The 23,680-nt window shown below is 38.1% G+C and overlaps 1 protein-coding gene across 2 annotated transcripts in view; it reads left to right on the top strand.

The window, feature by feature from the left end:
* Nucleotides 1–23,680, top strand: part of LOC131665551 (agrin-like) — a 213,429-nt gene that overhangs the window by 185,091 nt on the left and 4,658 nt on the right. Inside the window, exons 7-27 of one of the 2 annotated variants that reach the window (XM_058937487.1) lie at nt 5,020–5,238; nt 5,537–5,778; nt 7,019–7,205; nt 10,749–10,846; nt 13,830–13,953; nt 14,229–14,462; nt 14,556–14,852; nt 15,278–15,427; nt 15,500–15,754; nt 15,847–15,993; nt 16,185–16,433; nt 18,759–18,953; nt 19,023–19,205; nt 19,544–19,883; nt 19,960–20,187; nt 20,258–20,699; nt 20,767–20,956; nt 21,029–21,440; nt 21,507–21,760; nt 21,835–21,931; nt 22,157–22,255. In XM_058937487.1, coding sequence (XP_058793470.1) covers nt 5,020–5,238; nt 5,537–5,778; nt 7,019–7,205; nt 10,749–10,846; nt 13,830–13,953; nt 14,229–14,462; nt 14,556–14,852; nt 15,278–15,427; nt 15,500–15,754; nt 15,847–15,993; nt 16,185–16,433; nt 18,759–18,953; nt 19,023–19,205; nt 19,544–19,883; nt 19,960–20,187; nt 20,258–20,699; nt 20,767–20,956; nt 21,029–21,440; nt 21,507–21,760; nt 21,835–21,931; nt 22,157–22,255 — 4,642 coding nt within the window. The remainder of the gene's footprint in view (nt 1–5,019; nt 5,239–5,536; nt 5,779–7,018; nt 7,206–10,748; nt 10,847–13,829; nt 13,954–14,228; nt 14,463–14,555; nt 14,853–15,277; nt 15,428–15,499; nt 15,755–15,846; nt 15,994–16,184; nt 16,434–18,758; nt 18,954–19,022; nt 19,206–19,543; nt 19,884–19,959; nt 20,188–20,257; nt 20,700–20,766; nt 20,957–21,028; nt 21,441–21,506; nt 21,761–21,834; nt 21,932–22,156; nt 22,256–23,680) is intronic. The other variant, XM_058937488.1, reaches the window with a different exon arrangement.

Genomic DNA, 23,680 nt, shown 5'->3' with positions numbered 1-23,680 from the left:
ATACTTTTCGTCAGGCAAAAAATGTCGATAGTTATAGAATATAGTATACTCATCGCGGACTCATAAATTTTTATTTTAACAACTACAATTTTCTAAATCAATATGAATCAGTGTCATCAATTGAATGAATATTTCGATAGTGATTTACCAATGGCTTTTTTGATTAACAAAGACCATATTGCTTTATTTATTTAAAATGGTATATTATAACTACTGCTATATTGTAATCATTATCTACACTAGTATGAATATGGTGGAATAACAGTTGTATGTTTGTGAAAACAGACATACCAGTACCAAATTAATAAATATCGATGTAATCATTAGTAAGGCGTATATTTAAAAAATGTTTTTAGCAGCTTATCTATTGTCGTAAACAAATGCTATAACAAGTGTAACACCAAACAAAAATTGAAAAGAGAGAAAGAATAGAAGTCGAACAATCAACGCGACTCGCCTAATCCTAAGTAAACTCGCGTTGCCGCACTATTCTTGTCTGATCAAACATTTGTCTTCGCCGCTTGCGCTTGATTAAACGCCCCAGCCAAGTTTATACTGCATTTGTCGTGACGGAATGGGGATTTACAATTAACGCCAACGTCGTGATTTTCATCCTGCTTGACTTTTTACTCGTGGATTTGTTATACACGAGAATTTACTTGGAAAATGCCAACCAATCTCAAGCTACAAATGTACTTTCAGCACTCTCGAAAAAGGAGCTGAAGAGGAGTGCAATGAAGCGCGCGTTCCTGATATTCATTTCTGCTACTTAATTAAATTAGCGTTGACGTTAGGTGACGCTCTGGCATTTATTATGCGCTCGGAACTAAGTTCTACTTCCTACGGACAGCAAAAAATTAAAAAAACTGTCCTTGCCTGGATATTCAATTACTCTGATTGAAATCAATCAGGCAAAAGAGGTTCTTGGAAAATTTAAATAATTTACGCTAAAAGGAAATGCCTTGATATCGGCATTTCACATTCAATTTCTAGAAAGATACATTTTTAAATTATCACATTTGTTATATTATATTAGATGCAGTTTTCGAAACATTTTATCCTTTTCTTATTTTGTTTTTGTTTGTTTGTTTATTTTGTATATTTTACAAACAATACTTTGATCGTTATCTATTCGCACAGTCTCGAAAGTGCACTTTCGACCTATGCGACGACTTGTTCGATTCGTCTCCCTTTTTCCCATGTCTTACTTTTTCTTTCCAGCAAACATTGCATTCGTAGTCGGCAAGGTAAAGCTGCCAGATAGACAGATAGAAAAAGAGAGGGGGGGGGGAGGAAGGAAGGGCAGAAAACTGAGTTGTGTGCTTCTTATTTTGAAACGTTCGAGGGTGAAGATCACTGCGTCTTTTTCGAACTTCTGCCTCTCTAAAACTCTTTACTCTATCTATTTCACCTACTTTAAGATGCTTATGAATGAACTGTAAACTATCATGTACATATTAAAGTAAGTTATTATAACTTTCTTAAAAATCGATTTCAGATAATATTTAATATGCGACCGTTTTTAAGCAAAATCATACAAAAAAAAGTTTGAAGACAAAATGACAAGCAAGTCTTGAGATATCGGCATTTTTCCAATATTCTCAATACAAAAGCTCGCAATAAGGACTCACCTTTTCGACAGATGTCACCTTTTCATTGTTTTCGGTCTATCTGCCGCATAGTAAAATAAAAAGCTTTAGTAACGTTGCAATGTGGCACCAGTAAACGTAAACCCTATTTTCTTTATATAGAAAATTCAAATGTATTTAGAAACTTTATAAAAATTTTAAACTCAAATTGACAATTGTTAGACTGCGAATAAAGCTCGTAGAAGATGTGACTAAAATAAACAAAACGTTCAGTTCGTAAAGGAAACATAGTTTTCCTTTCAAAGCAAACATCTTATCAACCAATAAACAGAACTGCCATATCAATTGAGACGTCATCTTTACACTCAGGAAAAGTTTATACTATAGTCTCCTCATCCTTCTTTTCATTGCGATGTCTCTAGACAGCCAAACATCCGCAGAGTGGAGAGCAGCAAAGGAAAGCAAAAACTCAAACAGCATCGAAAATATGTATCCCAAGGAAGAAAAAGTAGGTCACCACCGGCCAACAAGAGGACGACGACGACAGTTCAACGTGGCAGACGCGTCTTTCGAATTTCACGTATCTACGAGCGCGTTTTTCGACAAAATAAAAGAAAATGGAAAAAAGATAGAACTACGTGCTCGCTTTAATATTTTGAGGTAGTATATGACTTGGCAAAGTTACGTGAGTTCATTTGGTTTGGTAATAGGTTGACGTTTCAACTGTAACTATGTAAATAACGTGTAATTTAAATGGTTAGAACAATCAGAATTATAGAGTAATAAGGAGCAAAGTGGAAGAGCGGCAATAGAAATGAAATGACCTGTTAATGCTATACCAACATGTGTAGGGGAGTTTTTTTGCGAGAATTTTTTCAACGCAATTAAAACTTTAACCATCAACTTTCGTAATTATCCCCAATTAAAGATAAAATTAATGACGATCTCTCTCGGTGTGGTACCTTTCCGAACAAAAGCAAAGTTGAAAAAGAATCTTAAAGAGTGCATTAATCTTCGACTTTGCCATTAAAGCGCGCGGGTACGCGCAAGAAAAAGCGAGAGAAAGAGTAGAAAGTCAGCGCTTCATTCTCCTAGTTATCGGGTCGAGGACGACACAATCGGCTAGGAGAAGAAAAAAAACTCTTGAGAGCCCTTTTTTGCGCCTCGATTATCATTATAATCCTCTCTCTTTCTCTCCCTCTCTCTCTCCCTCTCTCTCTCTCCCTCTCTCTCTCTCTCTTACTCGTGCGCATGCGGTTTATTCATTCGCCGTTCGCGATTGCTCGTCAATGTGCCGAAGGGGAAGAAGCAAAAAAAGTTGAGCGTAACTTTCGACGGATTAGCTACTGGTGGTGATTGTGGATGGTGAAGGAAGTCTCTTCTGAAAAGTTTTTTTTTTCATTTCAGCTTTAATCTGATTGTGATGTAAAGCTCGCTCGCTATGCTTTACATTGTTGAGTAGCGTGATGGACTTGAAAAATGATAAGTCTTCGTTTCGGGCAAAGTACACCAACGTAGAAATTTGAATAAAGTCGTGGTTCAAATTTATATTGAGTTTAAAACAAAGGATTTAGCTGTAGCTAAAAGAACATACACTCGAGGTAGAGACTGTTGTAAATCCACATTGATCGTGCAACAATAGTTTTATCTCGAAAACGAAAGCTAAAAAGCCAACGACGAGGAAGCATTAAGGGCAATGTATATACGCACGACTCTTTACAATTTTCTCCTCCTCGTCGCTTAGGCGAGAATTTCTAAGTGGAGCGCGTACGTGCGTCTAGCTTTGTTACAGAGTTAAGTTACATATCTTTTCCCTTGAAAAGACTCACGTAGATTTTTGTTCATCTGTTGAAGCCACCGTCTCGTTTAACAACTTACGCATCATGCTAACCAATGATTCGAAGAGTGAGAAAAGTGGTTTTCACGTGGTTCGCTCTCATTCTGTTTTGTTTCCTTTCGGAAGAGGGAGTAGATTAAAGTGAGAAGTGTGACTTGAGAATCGAGAGGTAATGTCGCGTGAAACGTTATCGATTTCGAAAAGCTTTCACGCAGACAAATAAGATTAACCATCAACAGATAGAATCTCGAACTTTGTACTCGAATCTCCGAGGAAAGCAACAGAGTAACACCTGGAAAAAATAAAACACATGAAATTCCATTAGTGCAAGCCAACTAACATTGCCGGTCAGCCGAAAGAGTTGAGCCGCTCCAGTGGACTGCAACTGGAGCTTCAAAAGAGAAGGGAGGCAGGCAGTGGCAGTAGGAGCCCTGGATTCCGAACTTCCACGACTAAGATTAATCTCGGCACGCGGCTTCCGTTATCCTCAACGGACTACAACTTTGCCTCGCTGTAATATCGCTACTTTTGTACTGACGCGGCGATTTCATGCGAGAGAAGGGCGAATTTCGCTCGTTGAATGAGCATCAGATTTCACGTATTGCAGTAACGATTAGTTTGCGTTTCATTGAAAGTAGGCGTAAGCTTCCGAAATAATTGTCGGTTATAAAGTTGTACAAATATTAATATGACAGTTATGACTGACTAAATTCATACTTGTTCTACTTATTACCCAACCATTCGATATACACTGAATATTTACCGAGTTGTAAGAAAAAATTTTGACGAAATCGAAATATTGAAAAAGCGGACTTTTGCATCGAAAGTATTAAAATCAATTAACTTCTACTGCCACTAACGAGTCACTTTGTGACAATACATCCATTCCACTTGCGGAGGAAAGTATTCATTAGAAAACGAGGGCTCTTTCTTCACCTCGGCACAGAGAAAATCTCGTGGCTTAGAGATTTTCTCTGTGCCGAGGTGAAGAGCGACCGCACAATCTTTCTTGCCGAGCGCAGTGGCACTCAGTGCGAATCAGTCGTTGTGGTATTGGTGGCAAAGCTTCTCTCAGGTAGTTATTAATCACTGTCTTTCTTTCTACGAGATTTTTCTCGCAGTCCACAGAAGAAAGATAATTGCAGCGAAGGTTCGCGATGTCATCGCTAGGAAAACGCGGATAATGAGATATATAAATCCATCTGTCCGTCGTTAAGCCGAGAAACGTATGTGCGTATGTGTGTTGTCAATTAAGACGACATTTAAAGCTTTTGTCGTCGTCGAGGATACGACATTAAACGAGAATCCAATGAGAGAGAGACGCTACGGCAGCTTTTTATGATTATTAAAAATGCCTTTTATTGCTGTGAGCGCTCTTCGTCGAGTGATTGCGTTTCTTACCAAATGGTTATTGTTACGGTTATATTCTATAAAACCTTTCACGATCACAACAATTAGGAGAATTCTTGAGACTTCTTGGTTGTCGTTTGAATTGAGCTTTATTGTTGTATAGTTTCGTTTCATCTTTCAAATACTTACCTATGAAATAGAATAAATGCATAAAAATTCCGATAAATTTTTTTTCTGTTTCAGATCCATGCGCCGGAGTTCAGTGTACCGAACCCGAAATCTGCCAATTGGATGCATCAAGACAACCGGCATGTCGTTGTAACGAGCAATGCGCTAACATCGATTTCGATCCAGTTTGCGGTAGCGACGGCAAAACCTACTCCAACGAATGCTATCTCCGCCTAGAAGCTTGTCGCTCGCGCCTTCAACTGAGGAAGATCTACAATGGGGCTTGCAACTCCGGTAAGCTCAACGAAAAACACAAGATATTTGAATTTCTCTAGTTCCTAAATCATTTGTATTGGAGATTATATATCTAATATTCATGGGGGTTTGGTGTAATATCATAGATCGTATAACATCATGTAGCACATGCGTTTGGGAAAGGTACACTAATGATAAAAGCGTTTAATACACTAACTTAACATTGATTTCTCGATTTCTCGTGTCGAACGTAAGTATGACAAGGAAGAAAAAACCAATTGAAAAATTAAAAAATGCCTATCTCACCCCATATATGGCTAATAACGAATGCACGCAGGAGTGAATCCGTGCGACGGCGCCAACTGCAAGCCACAAGAGCAATGCGCGATCGACCGTTTTGGCATTACCAAGTGCGAGTGTGGCCCCGAGTGCGAGCCAGTTATGAGGCCGGTTTGTGCGCTCGGCGGCACTACCTACACCTCGCACTGTGAACTCAAACGACATGCTTGCATCACCAAAACCGACATTAAACTTGCCTACGTGGGGACTTGTGGATCTAAAGGGCCGTGCTCGGAAAAGGTTTGTTTCGCCCAAAGTGAAGTTGATGGAAGATAACGTGCAGTTTTGGTGGTTAATTTGAGGATACTTCCAAGTTCTATATCTAAACTTCATTTCCCATTTTATTTTTTAATAATAATTACTCAGATAAATTTCAACCGTGCTAAGAAGTTTCGATTAAATTATCTAACTTTTGTTACGTTCAGTGTGAAGCGACGGCAATTAAAAAAAAAATTTCCTGTGAGCTTCATTCACGTGGAGACCCTTCTGTTTTAAATTCGGATAGCTAAGTCTGAGTCATTCAAGCCTATCAAAGAAATGTTAAAATTACACGAAGAACCGTCGCTTGTTAAAATGTATGTCATTGCACTTTGATACCCTCATCTTGCCACCAAAAGTGCTAATCGAATTTCTGGAGGTGGCGTACCTTCAAAAATTGAGCATCGACAGGAAGGAGGGAGGAGACGAACGACAGAGAGAAAGCACTCGATTACAAGCGAGCAGCTGCGGATTCGTTGCTCTCAAAGACACTCGTTCTCGAGTCGATGCATCCGCGATCATTACTCAAGGATTTCAAAGGGATCCTTAACCCTTTCCTTCAATGTGTCTCTGCTCGACGGTTGATAATTATCGTGTACCATCAATCCTTTACGTGGCTATCAAATTAAATGCCATCTCATTTTAATTAAGAGAAACTGACGCTCAATGCGGAAATGTCGTCCGACTTTCAAATCTATATTCATTATAAGTTCTAGTCGAGAAGAGCAGCAATCGCGGTTAATTAGTAAGTTTATCAGATCAAAATTCTTTTTAAGTGTCGGCAAATTCGATGGCCTAGTTACCAGAGGTCAAATGTCTTGACGCTTTTGTGTCATTCTACTTACCGTGTGGAATGTTGCGCCTACGTCTCCGTGTTCTAGCATAGGTTTAGGACCAGGGACACACTTTACTTAGTTACTCGTTCCTCTAGCTATGTGCGAATGCAATTTGTCGTGACAAGTGAGGATGTAATTGGTTTTACTTCGGGATGCGCTGGCTGCTTATTAACTGTGCGGACAACGAGAAATGTATTTTAACGAGGTCGTGTCTGTACTATTGATTTTTTTTCTTGTATTCTCGTTGTTTCAAAACCACAAACTTTTGAAATGAAAAATGCTTGTGGATGTCGAGCAAAAACTCTCTGTATCTCTCTCACCTCCCCTGGTTGCAAAATAAAAGAGCCGCAAGAATACTATGAAGTGGAGTTGCGCGTCACTTGCAGAGCTGCCAGTGGGGTGCCGAATGCCGTGAGATCGACGGCCAAGCGGTATGCGAATGCCCTAGTTGTCCCGCCGAATTCCAGCCAGTCTGTGGCAATGACGGCATTACCTATGGCAACGAATGTAAACTGCGCTACGAGGCTTGCCAGCACAAACGCGACATACAAGTGCTTTATCCACAGCAATGCAGTAAGTATATCTTCCTAATTTTGCGAATGATACGTACGACTATGGATTGAGGATATATTTTGACTCTTAGACGCATTTGATGAAAAATGAGGCAAATTTTTTTAGCGATGATCCGCATAGAAAAATTATGCACATGTTACCGTAGTTTGACTTACGACATTCGACTTTTCACCGTGAGCTAAGTTTCTTTGACCCTATTCTTGTAAAGATGCATAGCCTAAAGAGTGCCTCTATCAGAAAAGTGCACTTCAAGAAAGTTTGCCCTTGTATAAGTGAGAATATGCAGAACTTTTTTGACGTATGCATTCAGTGAGGGTAAAAATTATTTCCCATGGAAAAATAAACTTCTTTTTTTCGCTCCAAGTTTAGTGCGCGAATAAAAAAGATAGAAGGCCATCCCTGTTTGAGTTGGTTATAACTTTGACAAAGGGAGAAGCAGTTATGGCTGAAAATTGCATTTTGCTTGAAAAAATTTCACGAGAGATTGAATAAATGAAAACTCTTCTGTCTTTGTACGATATAATTTGATGAGGGCGAGCAAAAGAGGATTTTTACTCTCGGAAAATTTTCATGACTCGTCTGAATATCCTAGAGCTTACGATTAGTATATCGAAAAGAGAGTGTTGGCTGAGAGCTTTTAAATATTTCAAACTCACTCGAATGAAGTTTGCATGCTCAAAGAGAGATGTGGATTACAAAATTTAAACGCACTTCGTGCTGCTATAGTAACCATGCAATTTTGAAAATGCTCACTCGCGAGGTACTTTTGCAAAGCCGCTCAATTTTTCAATGGTTTTATTGGCTCCAAATTAGTTTTTTTCTTTTCCTTTTTTTTTTGTTCTTTTTTTTACCAAACAAATCATTCTATTGTTTCCATTGATTTTCAACTTATTTTTAATTGCCAGACGTCTCTATTGGAAATTAAATTCGATTGCTGAAAGAGAAAGAGAAATAAATACTTAATAACCTCATAAATAAATCAAGCGTAATTTTGAACGTTTAAATCAAAAATATACGACTGAGTTTTCGGTGAGTTCAACAGAAAATAAAACGAACAACCGAGCTTCCTTCTGTGAGATTTTGCAAACTTGTATTTTTAAAACTAACGAACTGTAGCAGCGGAGTGTTTTAATGGTATTCGACAAAGTGAATCTGCAAAAAATGTGTTACTAAAAAACTGAAGCGTTCAGTTATGATATAAGATTCCTTTAGAGCGAAACATGAACCTCAATTAAAAAATCCAATATTGAATATTAAATTTTTTCCGTAAATAACTAATATAATAAATGCTCCGGCAAGGTTTATATTATGAATCCTAAAGTAATCGCATAACAAGATCAATTGAATAAACTGATGAAGGTAACTAGCAGATGAACTCTGCAATGCTACGAGTATCTTCATACTGAAATACCTATATCTCTAACTGAAAACAAGATTAACGCGAAGACAAATGTACAAGTCATCCGAAGGGGCTGCAGCGACTGTGCGGAGCATCTGGTCAATCTTTTTGGCCGCGTACATGCAAATCTGAAGCCACCAGGTGCGCGCGCAGAAGTGACCAACCGCGAAACAGAGCCGCAACTATTTCCAGTGACGCGAGCGCGTGATGTGTGCGGCGACCAATTTGCATCGTAGTAATGCGTGGATTTGCCTTGAAAATTAGACTGTCGACACATGTGTGTCTGCTTCCAGCGTTAGCTCGAGTGACGTAACTTGTGGTACATGCAGATCATGCGGCATGCATTTGTTTGGACATTGTTATCGACTGAAAGTTTGATTGTTACAAAAATATTTATCGTAGTTAGTTTCAAATTCCACTCGAAGTCACTCTAAAATCTCTTTACTCTTCAGTCAGACTCAACCCGCGTAACAAAGTAAACTAGAGTAAATCCCAAGGAGAGCAAAAAAAAGAAAGCAGTATACGAATTTGACGTATCCACGGTTGCATGAAATTGCACAAGCATAATCCCAAGCGCAAAATCTCTCTCTCTCTCTCTCTCTCTCTCTCTCTTTCTCTTTCGCGTGATACCGCTAGAATGCGCGCACGCCGACGTGACGAGGTTCTTAAGTATAGGAAGATCCGTCTAACGACTTTCTGGTTCTTGTGCGGCTACATTTTCCCGAGCACACGCACACGTACGCACAGATACGTAAAACAAGCTCGCGTACGTATAACGACGCCCGCGTCTCGATGATCCTTCTAAGCTTTGCGCATATATCATCCGTATATGCCGTCTTTGTTACGCACGGGGCATATTTCACTTGTGTCGAGAGTATTTTTTGCTGTCGTGCAGGGTTTTTTTCTTGTCGTTAGAAAAGTTGGCAATAATGGCGATTGTGGAAGCATCCTTTTCCGACTGTAAAAAAACTTTGCATTTTTAGCAAAGATTTATTTCATCGGTTATTTTAACATAGTGAATATGATCTTTTGATAATTTTGTTCAAATATTCTGAATATAAATATAAAAAGAGTATACTAAACACATCACAATTTTATTATTAACTTTATACCATAATAATAAATCCAAGCCTTTCCTTATAAATTTAAATAAAATTAGTATTATTAGAACACATACACACTTATGATATCGGTCTAAATTAAAATTATGATAAAACTGTTTATTAACAAACTTCTACATTAAAATTAATAACGCTATTTTCCAAATTTCAAGAAATAAACAGAAAAGAGTAAAAACACTGTTAATTTTATTTATAGCTATAACATATTTTTAAAGATAAAATTCTAAAATTCTAAGCAACTTACATGTCACAGTGCCAAAGAATAACTCAACTATAGACAAACTGAGATCAAAGCTTACTTATCGTGAATATCGCATATTCACATTCTTAACTTACAAGTTACAATTCCCGATTAGCGTATCACCTAACATTAATTGTTAATTCTAGAGTAATCCACGAAAAAGTTAATTTGACAAATATACCAACAGTCAAGCATTGCAATTAATATATTTTATTTTTATCTGGCGTGTACGTCTCGCGGAGTAAATTGTCACAATTTGAATATCGATGAATAGCAGGACTTGCCGATGACGGATTCAGGTTAAAATTTTTTATATCAACCTCGCTATGCGCTCGCGTAGGCACGAAACCATTTTCAACGATGCAAGAAATTTTTTTGTTTTATTGAAGTGGCTTTTCGATGTTCTTGATTTAACTGTCTTTGCGTATACCGTATTAGGTTTTAGATCAAAATTTATATAACTGCAGGCTGGATAGGTTCATAATTTATAGTTACTACGTATAATGGATTTTGCAAATTGAACTATAGATATTGTCTTAGGCACTGAAATGAATATTTTTAAACATTCTAGAACTGTGTGTTTGTCATTGATAACACTTTTCGATTTCATTACTCAAAGAATCTAGTTTTTCATTTCTTGTCTACTTTTTCAAATAACCATAAGATTTATCCTCACTAATGTCTGCCGTTCATTCAAAAAATTTATAAAATTACGTATCATAAAAACAATTTGAGTGATATACTTGACTGATAATATTTGCTCTGTGTGTGTTTGTTTGCAGATGGTTGCGAGAACAAGAAGTGCGAGCACTACGGTATATGCGAGAGCGAGCCAAGTGGCGAAGCCAAGTGCATTTGCCCAAGCAATTGCGAAGAGGCGGTAAGTAATGTGGCTATTAAGCTCTTGAGGGAAAAAAGGAGACACAGCCATGTGCTATGGTTTATCGGTTATTAGTCAACATAACATCTGAGTAAATTATTAACGATGAGTTTTTCACGTCACAAAATATTCGTAGCTTCTGTAAAAAAAATATACGTAATCCCTTATTTGCAAAAAAAAAATAGAGAATAGATAAGGCACGATATCCGAAAACGAGGTGAGATTGAACAATTGAAGATTATCCAAGCGAAATGAATAAAGTTCTTTTACCTGTGGTATGCAAACAACAGACTACTAGGAAATTCATGAAATTCAATGAAGCCATTGAATAATTAAAATACGTTGAGTATATCCGATGTACACGGTAGAACAGAAAAATAATCGAACGTTACAAACACTAGGTTCTCAAGACTATGAACTCTCGCGCGACAAATTGACTGAAACTGATGGTTATTATTGACATAGCCTTTTTTTCAACCTCAACAATGCTCTCTTGTCTTAATGAATTAGTCGACGCGATGCTATGAATTTTTATAAACTTGTGCTGTCTCGAGTTCTTTTTATTTTCTATTGGCTTTCCGATGGATAAATTTTTACTCGAAAGGCACTTTTTGTCTTTGACAGAAGAATTGGAAGATTTCATGGTATTACGAAATTTCTTACATCGTCGAATTACTAATTTCGCCACAAAACCAAGAGAAAATTATAATTTTAATTTGTTAAAATAGACATTGACTTGTGAACTTAAGTATTCGTAATTAAAAAATTGATTCAGTGTATTACTTTCAAAACACTGTAATTAAATTCAATTAAGTCTATCCCTTCGCCGAATTAACCACGAGTAAATATTACTTTCGTTAAAGGTTAATAGTACTTTCGTTAACCATGAGTAAAAATTTTTTCATCCGTTCAGAAAAAAGCCATCATGCTATGAACATAGCGCTTAGCGCAAAAAAAAAGAAAATTGCCCAAGATAAACAGTATTACTTAACTCGAGTCTAAATTCAAAAATAACCACGCATGCGAGCATGGAAGAGAGAAGCTTCTAAGGGCATAAAAATTACTTCTTTAAATAATCTACCAAGAACTTTTTTCTGCCAGAAAGAGAAAGATAGAGAAAGAGAGAGACAGAAGAGCTATAATTGAAAGTAAACACAAAGTAGCTCTCTTTCTTTTTCTCTTTCATGAACAAAAAATACGTAAGGTTTGATAATCGATGTTTGTCAAAAAAAGAAGAAATTGAAAAAATAACGAGAGGATATCATTTGCCAAGTCCCCGAAGTACAAATAGTGTCTTTTGCCTCGAGCGGCAAATTGCTTTTTCTAGAAATATTACGCTTCTTTATTGCTAATTAAGTTTTGCTTTATTGTCCTCTCGAACTCGCACTCGCACTAGGAATATTAAAAAAAAAAAAATAGGGAAAAGAGAGAAGAAAAAAAATTAATAGACATTTTATGGGTCACAATTAAATTTAATACTTCATTTCGTTGAGGCAGCGCTTGGATTTCAAACTGCGAGTTACATTCGCTCGTTTCACTGTATTTGCAAAACTTTTTATCGGCCGATAAATGATAAAAGTAATTTCTACATTACTGAATACTAAAACTCGACAAAACCCTTGCATTTATTAATGTATTCAACCACTCACAAACCTAATTTCTGCCATTTCCAAGCAACAGTTTCATATTGTAATTCAACCAACGACCAGAAAATAAATCCATCGTAAACAGATCTTTGCCCATTTGACTAATATAATTGAAGCGTCTCGCGCAATAAAACAACAGGTCGCATCAACTATTGCAAAAGCAAACTTGTAGGTTAAAATACCAACCTGATCTTGTATATATAAATGGTATGGCAACCAGGGCAATTCCCCTTGCCTTAATTAAACCTCTTAACGAGAACAGCGGACTTAGCGTTCTCGCGCCGTGCAAAATTCAAAACGAAAACAGACACCCGCGTGCGCTCATAAAACAGCCAACCTCCCTCGCCTCTTCGACCAATTAATAACTTCATTAAGATTAATTTAATAGAACAATGTGCAGGAGCTGCACGCATATAGCCTCAAATTCCAATTAGATTTCGAGGCTGTTGGAATAACAGTCATCCCTCTCCCTCTCCCATATACACACATATGCATATACAGAGCTACTTTACTTCAGTCGCAAGCATCTTTCTATATACGTGCACGGAGAATAGTTCTCCGTGTGTGTTTGCCCTTCTGTTTTCGAGGTTTATATGATGTTGCTAGGACAAGTTTTGAATTTTTAGATTGGTTTAATTGAATTGAAATGTCGCATTGCTTTTGTTCCCGCTCGTATGTCGTCAATTCCAAAGTGCAAATTTGATTCCATCAGGGAGCTTGAAACTTCCACATTTCGTGTTTGCACTTCGAATGACTTATGAGATTGAATTATACTGATTATATGTGGAAAAGTTGACGAATTTACTGTAAATAACAATTATTCGTTAGTTGAATTCTTTTATTTTGTAAAATTCAATAGTATTTCCTTCAACAAATGCAATCATTCAACAACAAAAAATCGATTGCCAATCAACACACCGTGCACGTAACAAATCATTCACACTTCGTATATATGAAGTCCCTCCCCGACAAACCGACAACACCCTTGGCGTACTAATTCGATCATCTGTGCAAATAATCGACGTGCAAACATCCGATGACTAATTAAGTTTGGCTTTTTGCATCAAACATACACACAAGAATTATTTTTTTTCCATCGTACGAATGCGCAACAAGTATATTAAACGTGGCATTGCCCTGAGGCACGTGTCAAATAAGTGGCGTAGCGTGATCCTTAATAGTTTTATTTATAAACTTACAGGAGCTACAAATGTATTCTTAGATAATTAATATTCATTTAAAGTTTTGGCGTTGACGGTAAACCAAATCCCAGCGAGAGATTAAATTTGACTCACGTGTAAAATTAATTTGGATAATGGTCTTCCCTCTTAACGCAGGAGTCCACAGGTTCGAGTATAGTTTGTGGATCCGATGGAATAACCTACAAAAATGAATGCGAACTGAAGAAGACATCGTGTACCAGTCAGATTCTCATCGTGGTCAGTTATAAAGGAGACTGCGGTAAGCATCATATTTACATAGCTTATTCTTCTTATTAGATTAGATTAGATAATCTCGTTTGCTGGATAAAGCAAACTTGCCTGATCTGATTGACAAGTTCGCGATGCACCGTTGTGATGAAGTCGTATTTGCTAACTTTCGCCAAGTTCGAATAGTTCTCAAACTCCAAATTCGTGTACAGCCAACGAAGTAGTGCGAATCAATATCGATCGGCCATATAATAAACTTCAAAACCGTTTAACTGTGAAATTGAAGCAATTATCGGATTATTCCAGAAATGTGCACAAGCATAAAATGCGAGAATGGAGCTCGCTGCGAGGCTGGAGTTTGCATATGTCCCGAAACGTGTCCTAAGCCAACGAACGAGCCTGTCTGCGGCAGCGACACCAAGACTTATGCCTCCGAGTGCGAACTCCAAAAAGAAGCTTGCACGCGTGATCCTAACTTACCACAATTACAGCTCATTCTATATGGCGAATGCTACGATGGTTTTCCCGTGGCTGCTCTCAGTTAGTATTTTCTTTTCCATTGATTTTGCAAAAATGCTTCTCGCATCCAACTAACCAAGCACTAAAATTCCTCGCTGACAACTAACAAACTAGCAACGATATCAACACCATCCATAACCCGACAATCAACCACATCGGACGTGAGCACAGCAGCGCCGGAATTTGAAGCCTGCCGTGATATCCATTGCGACTTCAATGCTACTTGCGAATTGGGTCCCGACAAGTTTCCTCGATGTAGCTGCAAGTTCGATTGCGCGTCAATGGCACCAGAAAACAAGCACGTTGTATGTGGAAGCGACATGCAGACTTATCCAAGCATGTGTCACATGCTCATGCAGTCTTGCCAAAGACAACAGGAACTGAGACTCAGACCGTTAGACCTATGCCAAGGTTCGCTCTTGCTTAAACAAAAAAGGCATTCATACGTAGATTCTTTTACGACAAGCTCGCGAAAACTCCATTAGATTGTCGCACGTTTAATCTTGTTAAAACAGTTAAATGTAGCTTGCACAAATTATCAAAGAAGGGGTGGAGCAAGGGTATACATACGAAAAAACGAAAAAAAAGCTTCTGGTATGTAACGAGGCTCGCGGCGGCGACGGCGGTGGAGTCGGCACGGCGTATGTTTACCGTATGGCGTTTGTGTCAAGTCTGCCGACCGTAAAATGACCTCGGCTATGTGTGCTTTTCTCGTTTCATCTCTCCCACTCCCCCGAATGAGTAATTAATCAGGCTAATAGACCTTTACATGCACATTTACATCAACGTTTAAGCATACACTTTGCGTATACGAGGTTTTTTGTTTGAAACTGCAGGTCTAGAGGTGAAACCTTGTAACGGCGAGCAACCGCTTCTCGATGCTGAGGGTAACGAGTATGACTGTGGCAAGGGTCCCGAGCGTCGAGATTGCCCTAGTCACTCGTACTGCCATCAGACTACCAGATTCGCCAGGTGCTGCAGGAAAGGTGAATACATTTTTATTCGAAGCCTATTGACGCTTCGATATGTTTCCGTCAGCATTACAATTTTTTTTGTAGCCCAACATGCCTTAAAATGCGAGGAAACCTGGCACGGTTGTTGTCCCGATGGTAAAACTGCTGCTCAAGGTCCCGATGGGGCTGGTTGTCCAAATCAATGTAATTGCAATCGTCTCGGTAGCCTGTCGGATACCTGCGACCCCAAAGATGGCCAATGCGAGTGTCGCCCAGGTGTCGGCGGATTAAAATGCGATCGTTGTAAGCCTGGCTACTGGGGCTTATCCAAAGTCGACAAAGGGCATCAAGGATGCATACGTAATACATTACATTCAGTTGTATTAAAAATGCATCAGATACGATATTAAGAGAGAGATCGAGAGAGAAAGAAAAATTGCATATGTTTTTAGCGTGCGGCTGCTCGCTATTCGGCTCAGTGCGCGAGGACTGCGAACAGATGACGGGCTTGTGTGTCTGCAAACCCGAGATCGCTGGGAAAAAATGCACGATCTGCACCGATCATAATAAGATACTCACTCCTAAGGGATGCCAGCCAGGTACATACATATATATGCTTTAAGAGATCACATTTACATTTATACGACTCTCTTTCCACACCTATATGCAGTTTCTCTTTTACGAAAGATGTTCCAAGACAAGTTTTACTCGAAAAAAATGGGATAATCACCATTTCTACAGCTAAACTAATCACAAAAAAATCTGTTGTTTCCGTTTCTGATGTTCACAGTTGACGCACTACTCCCTCACGCATCGAGCTGCACTGAACTGGAATGTTACTCGGGTGGTCAATGTAGTGAGTCAGTAGGTGGTGCAGGCGGTCCACACTGTGTTTGCCCAGCAAGTTGCCCAGAAGACGCACCGGCCGTGTCGGTGTGCGGTAGCGACGGTCAGACTTATGACAACGAATGCGAATTAAAACTCTACGCCTGCCGTTATCAAACCGACGTCGTACCGCAGGCGTTTGGCCAATGCCGAGGTCAGTCATTGGCTGAAAATCGAAGGATTGGTTCACATCCTCGCAGACCTAATACCGTTTGAGAGATCTACTCAGATAGATAGAGAGACAGAGAGATGTGGTAGTGTTGGCTTCGTTATAGCTTTGGGCTTATATGGTTTAATATACCTTTTCGAGTGTAGTCGATTGTTGGTAATGTCAGTGGATTCATATTTGTTATAAGAATTCGCATTTTTTGCCGGTACAGTAATATTGACAATCGAAAGTGCCTGCAAATTTTTTTTTCATTATCGTGCCTGCCACTTACAATCATCCACTGTGAATAACCAGAATTTGACTTGCCTCGTAATAATATTAATGAGTTGGATACCTAGTACTGTTGACGCTTGTGAAACTCCTTCTATCTAGCGCTTTTAGCTTGACAACTGAACGAGCATTTGAGATGTATATTGTGTAAAGAAATAAAGTACTTACCATTTGTACGGATTATACTAATCTTGCTTACAGTGACTAATATTTTATCCTAACAAATCCAAAACTTATATCATTTCACAAATTGATTTTTATTTAATTTTTATTTGTACGAAAATTTGGTAAGTATACGTGAAAAAAACATTAATCAATAATTTAATCAGCCTACTTTCCTGTTTATTTCCAAAGCAACGAGAAAAAGATCCTCGCAATAGCACTTCAATTCGCCCGAGTTATATCCAATTTAATTTAAAATCAGAGTACACATCAACCTCGTAGGCTACTATCGGTCAAATTTAATTGAATTGCGTCGCACGGAAAAAAGCAATCGATCCTTAGCGCCAAAAAGAAGCGAGCGCAACCGAATTAAACGGCAGAACGAATAACTTATTTACGAGTCGCTCTTCGCGAGTCAATCTTTTTAAAAGTTTCGTCCGCGAGAGAAAAGTTGAGAGCAGGAGGATTGGATTACTAGCAAGAGACTAGTTCTCTCTTCAAGGCACTTTGGATGTTTGCGCAAAGAAAAGGCAGAGCTAGACATGTGTCGTGGTATACAGGCAAGATTCTATTACCAGTCGCCTTTCGAGAAATTTATTGTGAGCGTCTTCGTGAGTCAGTATGCCTTACAACGTTACGAATACGAAGAGGTTTTTCTTATAGGAATATCTTAAAATACTTTATTTGTAAAATTTTCAATCGGCAGAAATTCCAATACTGAATTGTAGGCTAATATAAAAAAATCAATTCCAATTTTCAAATGAAAGCATAAATATAAAATAAATACGATGCAGAAACAATTATTGAATAATTAAATTAATTTGACGAAGTCACTTCGAAAAATCCATTATAGGTTTTTCGAACTATCATTAAACCAACATTGAACGTTAGACCAATAAATCTATTAATTTATTGATAAACAATAAAGTAATTACTTGCTGTTTGAAAATATTTGAAATATTGGTACACTTATGAAAAATGGCGGCCATCGAAAATATTTTAAAAGCTTGATTTTCTCTTGACATAATTGCATTAAAATTATTTGGAGGTTGAAAATTAAACTTTTTTGAACAATTCGTCATCGTGGCATACATAATTAAACAAAATATTTTAAAACAAATATAGGGTCGCGCAAACTCTTTCATTCATAAATTATACATACAACAAATGCAAACGTAATTAAATAAGTTATTCATTTGATTAACAGTCACCCACGAATTATTATTTTAGTCTGGCTCTGGAGTTAAATATCGAGTCCGAAAACTCATGAATAATTCCAAACTGTAAATAAAAAACATCGTCGCGGGAAAAACAATCAAAGCGTAAATTGAGCGAAAGGGAGACACGCCATTTGTATTCGTAAACATCGAATAGACGTCTCGCGAACACAGTAGATTAAGATTCAGCCAGCTTTCTTATCTTGAATCGAAGGGACGATTTCATTTGCCTGTGAATGCTTCCCCTTCCCTTGATTGTCCTTTCATTGGCAGCAAATCGATTCGCGCTTACTTTACCGTGGAACCCTACTGGCTTTTTGTTGCTCCTTTTTGCGTTTCTTTTACTTCGGCTTGTTTCTACGACTTGAGAATGTTTATTTAATACCTGTTCTTTCCACGATTGATTTCCCGTCAGATAGAACATCTACATTTTACCTTAGATTTTATTGTGAGGACGTAAAATCACGTATGTCAATATCACGTAGAACGAGTTGGTTTTTCGTCGGACGATATGTTCCTATACTCAATCAACAAGAAAAAATAAGCTCAAAGCGCGAGAGCCATGAAATACACAACGATCTGTCTATCTCAATCAGATAATCTGTTAATAAAAGAAAAAGCCGTAAATATTCAAACTTTCTATTTTGCCCGTATTTTACAGACGATTCGATGACAAACACGGATTTCCCAGTGAAGAGATACACGGCAGTGCACTATACTCAGCCGGCGGCAGCGATATCGCCTTTGTCAAAATCAACGAGGCACCTAATGGTACCCGAGCCAGATGCACGCTACTACTACACGCATCGCGCGCACGAGGAGACTATTCCTGTCGACCGAAAGAACCTTAGACATGGTAAATAACTCAGTTTAGTCTTTTACGTTGGAATCATAACTTATCTTAATTCATTGTCTTTTTATGCAGGCTCAGCAGCAGCAGCTTATCGCCCAACACCAGCGACGATAAGAGTCGTAACGCCACTTTTAGGTGACTACTGCAACGAGGATAAAGACTGTAGTATACCGAATAGCATTTGCATCAATCGCAATTGCATCTGCAGCGATGGCTTCGCCGAGACGAGCGATAGACAGGATTGCTCCAGTTTAGGTGAGATTACTTATCCAGTGTTCCAGACAGTGAGATATTTATTTTAGTTTGTGAACTAAAATTTTTAGTTATGTGTTTTAACCCTCCAATATACTAAACTTTTGTCATTTTTTTGTAAAGTAGTTATTATTACTCTGAAATTGTAGTTAATGCCGTTCAGTTTTGCATTTTATTTTCACGTCTTTAGATATAGTGTTATATCTCCATTAAGAACTGAATATTAATTAATATATAAGATATATATTTACAAATATATATCTAGAATATATCTATGAATATTTATCAACTTAAGACAACAAAGCAATAAACAGTTGGCCAACAATAAACACAATTTTCAGCAAACTACGCACCAGTAACTCCAACCGAAGAATTCCGTGCGTGTCAGTCATCGCCATGTCATCAGTCCGCTACTTGTATCGATCTCCCAGGCGCGACTTACGCGTGCAGTTGTCGCGAGAACTGGACAGGCTTTCACTGTGACGAGGAGATAAACCATCGTGACTATGACATTGCCTCGTTCGATGGCAAGAGTTATATACGCATGAACAGACTCAAAGGATACTACAAATTGAGTATCGAAATCGAATTCAAGACATATGCCGAGAATGGAATTTTATTATACGACCAACAAAAGAATGACGGCAGTGGTGACTATGTGTCGCTTGCTATTATCGACGGGTAAATACTTATTTTAATATGTAGTTTGTTATTGCAGTTCACGTTTATGGAGAAAGTTCACTTTGTCGTCTTGCAGATTCCTGCAGTTCCGATATAACTTGGGTAACGGTCCGGTAGTACTGACGTCGCCAGAGCGCGTGTCAATGACAGACTTCCATAGGGTGGCGGCTAAGCGTTATCATAAGGACGGTGTGCTGATATTCGACGATGGCGAGGAAGTTGCTGGCTCTAGCGAAGGGATGCTCAAGAGCCTTGACTTGAATCAAGATACTTTCATTGGGAATATACCGACAAATTACAGCAAGTGCGTTCAATAAATGAGCCAAATTATAGAATACAAATTTGCATCTTTAACTCGATACGCTTTTTTGCAGAGTATTCGACAACATCGGTACATCACACGGATTTCTCGGTTGTATCAAGAAACTACGCATCAATCGCACACCGATAGATATTCATCTTGGTTTCAATAGAGATGTACTAGAAACTTATCGAATAAAAGAATGTCGTGAAAACGGCTGCGCGAACTTGCCGTGCCAAAACGGCGCCACTTGCCAGCCGATTTTCGAAGAGGATTTACGCTGCGAGGGCCAAAATTGTTTAATTGGGCCAAGAGCCAAGAGAAGGAGTCTGCGTAAAAAGATTAAAGAAAGAAGGAACAGTAGCACTGATTTGAATATCGTCAAGTGCAAAGGCAGCCAATGTAATATTTTGAAGGAACATCCGAATAATGCGAAGGACCCAAGAAAAATGTGCGTTGGACCTGGATGTGATTATGAATATGAACCAGATTACGATGAGAATTATGAACATCAGGTATTTTTTCAAATTATGATGAACTTGAATGAGTATGTACAACGAAGCTATTAATTTTAATGTATAGGGCTACGAGGCCAACGAATTGGAATATCAGTGTATTTGTCCACCACAATACACCGGCAAGAATTGCGAAGACTCATTGGATCCTTGCATGAACGAACCATGTCACCACAGTGCTACCTGTGATATCCTACCTGAGGGTGGTTACGTTTGCAAATGCCCACCCGGGCGTACTGGAATGCATTGCGAAATATGTACGTGATATTCAAATTCTACAATGTTATTCTTTCTCAACATCACTGTAGCTATTTAACTCAATTTTTCAGTGGATGCAGAACTGACGGAATTCCTCATCCCTGAGATGAAAGGCGACGGTTTCATCGAGCTTCCAAGTCTCGAAGGTGTAGCCAAGACATTCTCAATCGAATTATGGTTTCTCACTCGCAGCACCGAGGGTCTTTTACTTTATAACGGTCAATTGAATAACGGCCGTGGCGATTTTATAAGCTTGAATCTTGTACAAGGCAAACTTCAGTTTCGTTTTAATCTTGGCAGTGGTATTGCCAATATCACTTCGCCGGATATCGTGATGCTAGACACATGGCATAGTGTAAGGATTAGTAGGTTAGGTAGAGAAGGTTTACTTCGGCTTGATAATGGTACTGTTGCGAGGGGATTTTCTGGAAGTCCACTTACTGAATTGAATTTGGAATTGCCGCTTTATATTGGCGGTGTTAAGTAAGTTCAATCTATTTTAGGCAAAAGAAATGTTAATATAGGTTCCTGATCTAAATATTGATTTAGGCACTGGAAAGAAATTCATAAACTAGCCGGTGCAATGACAGGCCTCACTGGCGCAGTCCAACGACTAATGGTGAACGACAAAACTTATCAGAACCTCGCTATCAATCAAACGCAGCACAACACTGAAATCTATAACGGACTGCCTTGTCCAAGTAACTCAAATCCTTGCAATAACGGAGGTGTTTGCTTCCCGCTACTCAACAGTTTTTTCTGCAAGTGTGCGGCTGGCTACGACGGCATCCATTGCGAATTCTGTAAATTTATCAAAATTATAAACTTGACATTGAAATGGGATAATGAATGCTAAACATTATTTCTTATTTGACAGTTATGGGCTACGACTCATCAGGTGGTGAAATCATTGAGCAAGCTGTACGATTTAACGGCGAAAACTTCTTGCAATTGAAGCATCGATTCGGAAGGAGGTAAATTGATTTTGAAAATTCATTGGCTATATTTTCCTGCTTTTTAACAAACTAACTAATACTCCCAAATGAAAACATAAATGATAATTCAGTAACGAAGGGCCAAAAATAATCTCCAGCTTGTACTACAGTCCAGAGTAGCATTCGCGAGTTTATATTAGCTCACTATGTCATAGTAATAAATTAATATAGTCGCTGATATAGAAAACTAACTTTTGCCTTTAGTTCTAATGCTACTAACACCACCCTCGGAGATGATAACGACGAGTCCTACACTGACTACAACACTGAGGACTATGATTATGAGAATTACAACTATAGTGAGTAAGTTAAAAAGCCCCCAGTACTTGCAAAACGACACATTTCCTGGAATAATTCTGGATTTAGAAAATTATTTGCGCTACTGCATATTCAATGCTTTACTATACTATTAATTGTTAACACCTGCGTTCTAGTATAGATTATTATTGTAGTAGTGTTCATATGTTATTGCTTCCTTTAACAGGATATCTTGAAATGACTCTAACTTGAAATTATTTCTTTTTGACCATATTTATTTATTTATTTATTTTCATTTTATATTTTAGAAAAATTGTTTGACTTAAAAGCGGTTTCTTGAGTTATCCATTGTTTTTCTATTGCTGATTCGCTTTGTATAATCATCTTAACAAATCATGTGTATCTAGCTATCAAGCGTTCTATACTTTTAGTCATTTTATTTCAATTTGGCATGTGTATAATTACTTTTGTATTACGAATGTAGCTTTCTAATTTTATTACTGTGAACACTAAAAAAAAACAGTAGATAAAAAGCTCCAAAAACTTCTTTAATTGAATAAATATTCTGTAAAGAAATTCATATATCAACAGAGGTAATTGAGCAGAGGTAAAATACATTAGTGTGCGAGATTAGAAAGAGGCCAACTTGACGAGCTGACGTGCGGATTTACTGAGTTGTGTGCCAATACTTGCGATGTGGTTCTAGCTTAACGTGCGTGCGTGGCTTTCGTCGTTCGTGCGCAGCTTGCGAGACTTAATTATTCCAACGGAATGAAATCAGTGGACTACTAGGCGTGCGTGCATATCTCACGAATCCCTTACGTGCATCGCTGCTGCAAAATCCCACCATAGTGTAGGATAATGAAGGTCCGCAGACCTACAAATTGGCGACAAGCTCGAATCACCTACACCAAATGTCTGCAGTCAGAAAGAAGAGCTTTAAGTTTTGCTCTGTCAATTATGGAGATAAGTTGACTTTGTATATTCATGTTTCCACGACACGTTTGATATCTATGGTACTTATTTTTCCCGACCCCATTCACCATACTCCAATCGAATCTGCTAGAAATACTATATTTTAACTTTATCAATTAGTATTTTAGATGGGATTCAAGAAAATGATATTGTATTTCAGAACTTAATCGTTGTGCTTCACGAAGATTATATTAGTGATATATTAGTGATATATTCAAATAGAAACTGTCGTAGATTTTCACTTATATTTTATTGAAGCCTTTTTTATTGTGAGATTTCTTTTTCGATTGCATTCGGTAAAATGTAAGTGTTGTTTTCCCAAACTTAATCGTAATATTGTGCGTGCGTAGTCTATTTTATGTGGTATTTGAAAGCAAAGGGTCTAATGTATGAGTATTACAGTCTATTAACAACTGACAATATTTAGTTACAGTATATTTTATGGCTTCAGTCAGAGATGATGAAAAGGATCTGAAAGAATAAATACTGTTGGTC

Source organism: Phymastichus coffea, unplaced genomic scaffold (assembly GCF_024137745.1).
Source record: "Phymastichus coffea isolate CEN01 unplaced genomic scaffold, Cenicafe_Pcof_1.1 PCOF00052, whole genome shotgun sequence".
NCBI classification, from domain to species: domain Eukaryota; kingdom Metazoa; phylum Arthropoda; class Insecta; order Hymenoptera; family Eulophidae; genus Phymastichus; species Phymastichus coffea.
This window is presented reverse-complemented; position numbering and strand designations above follow the sequence as displayed.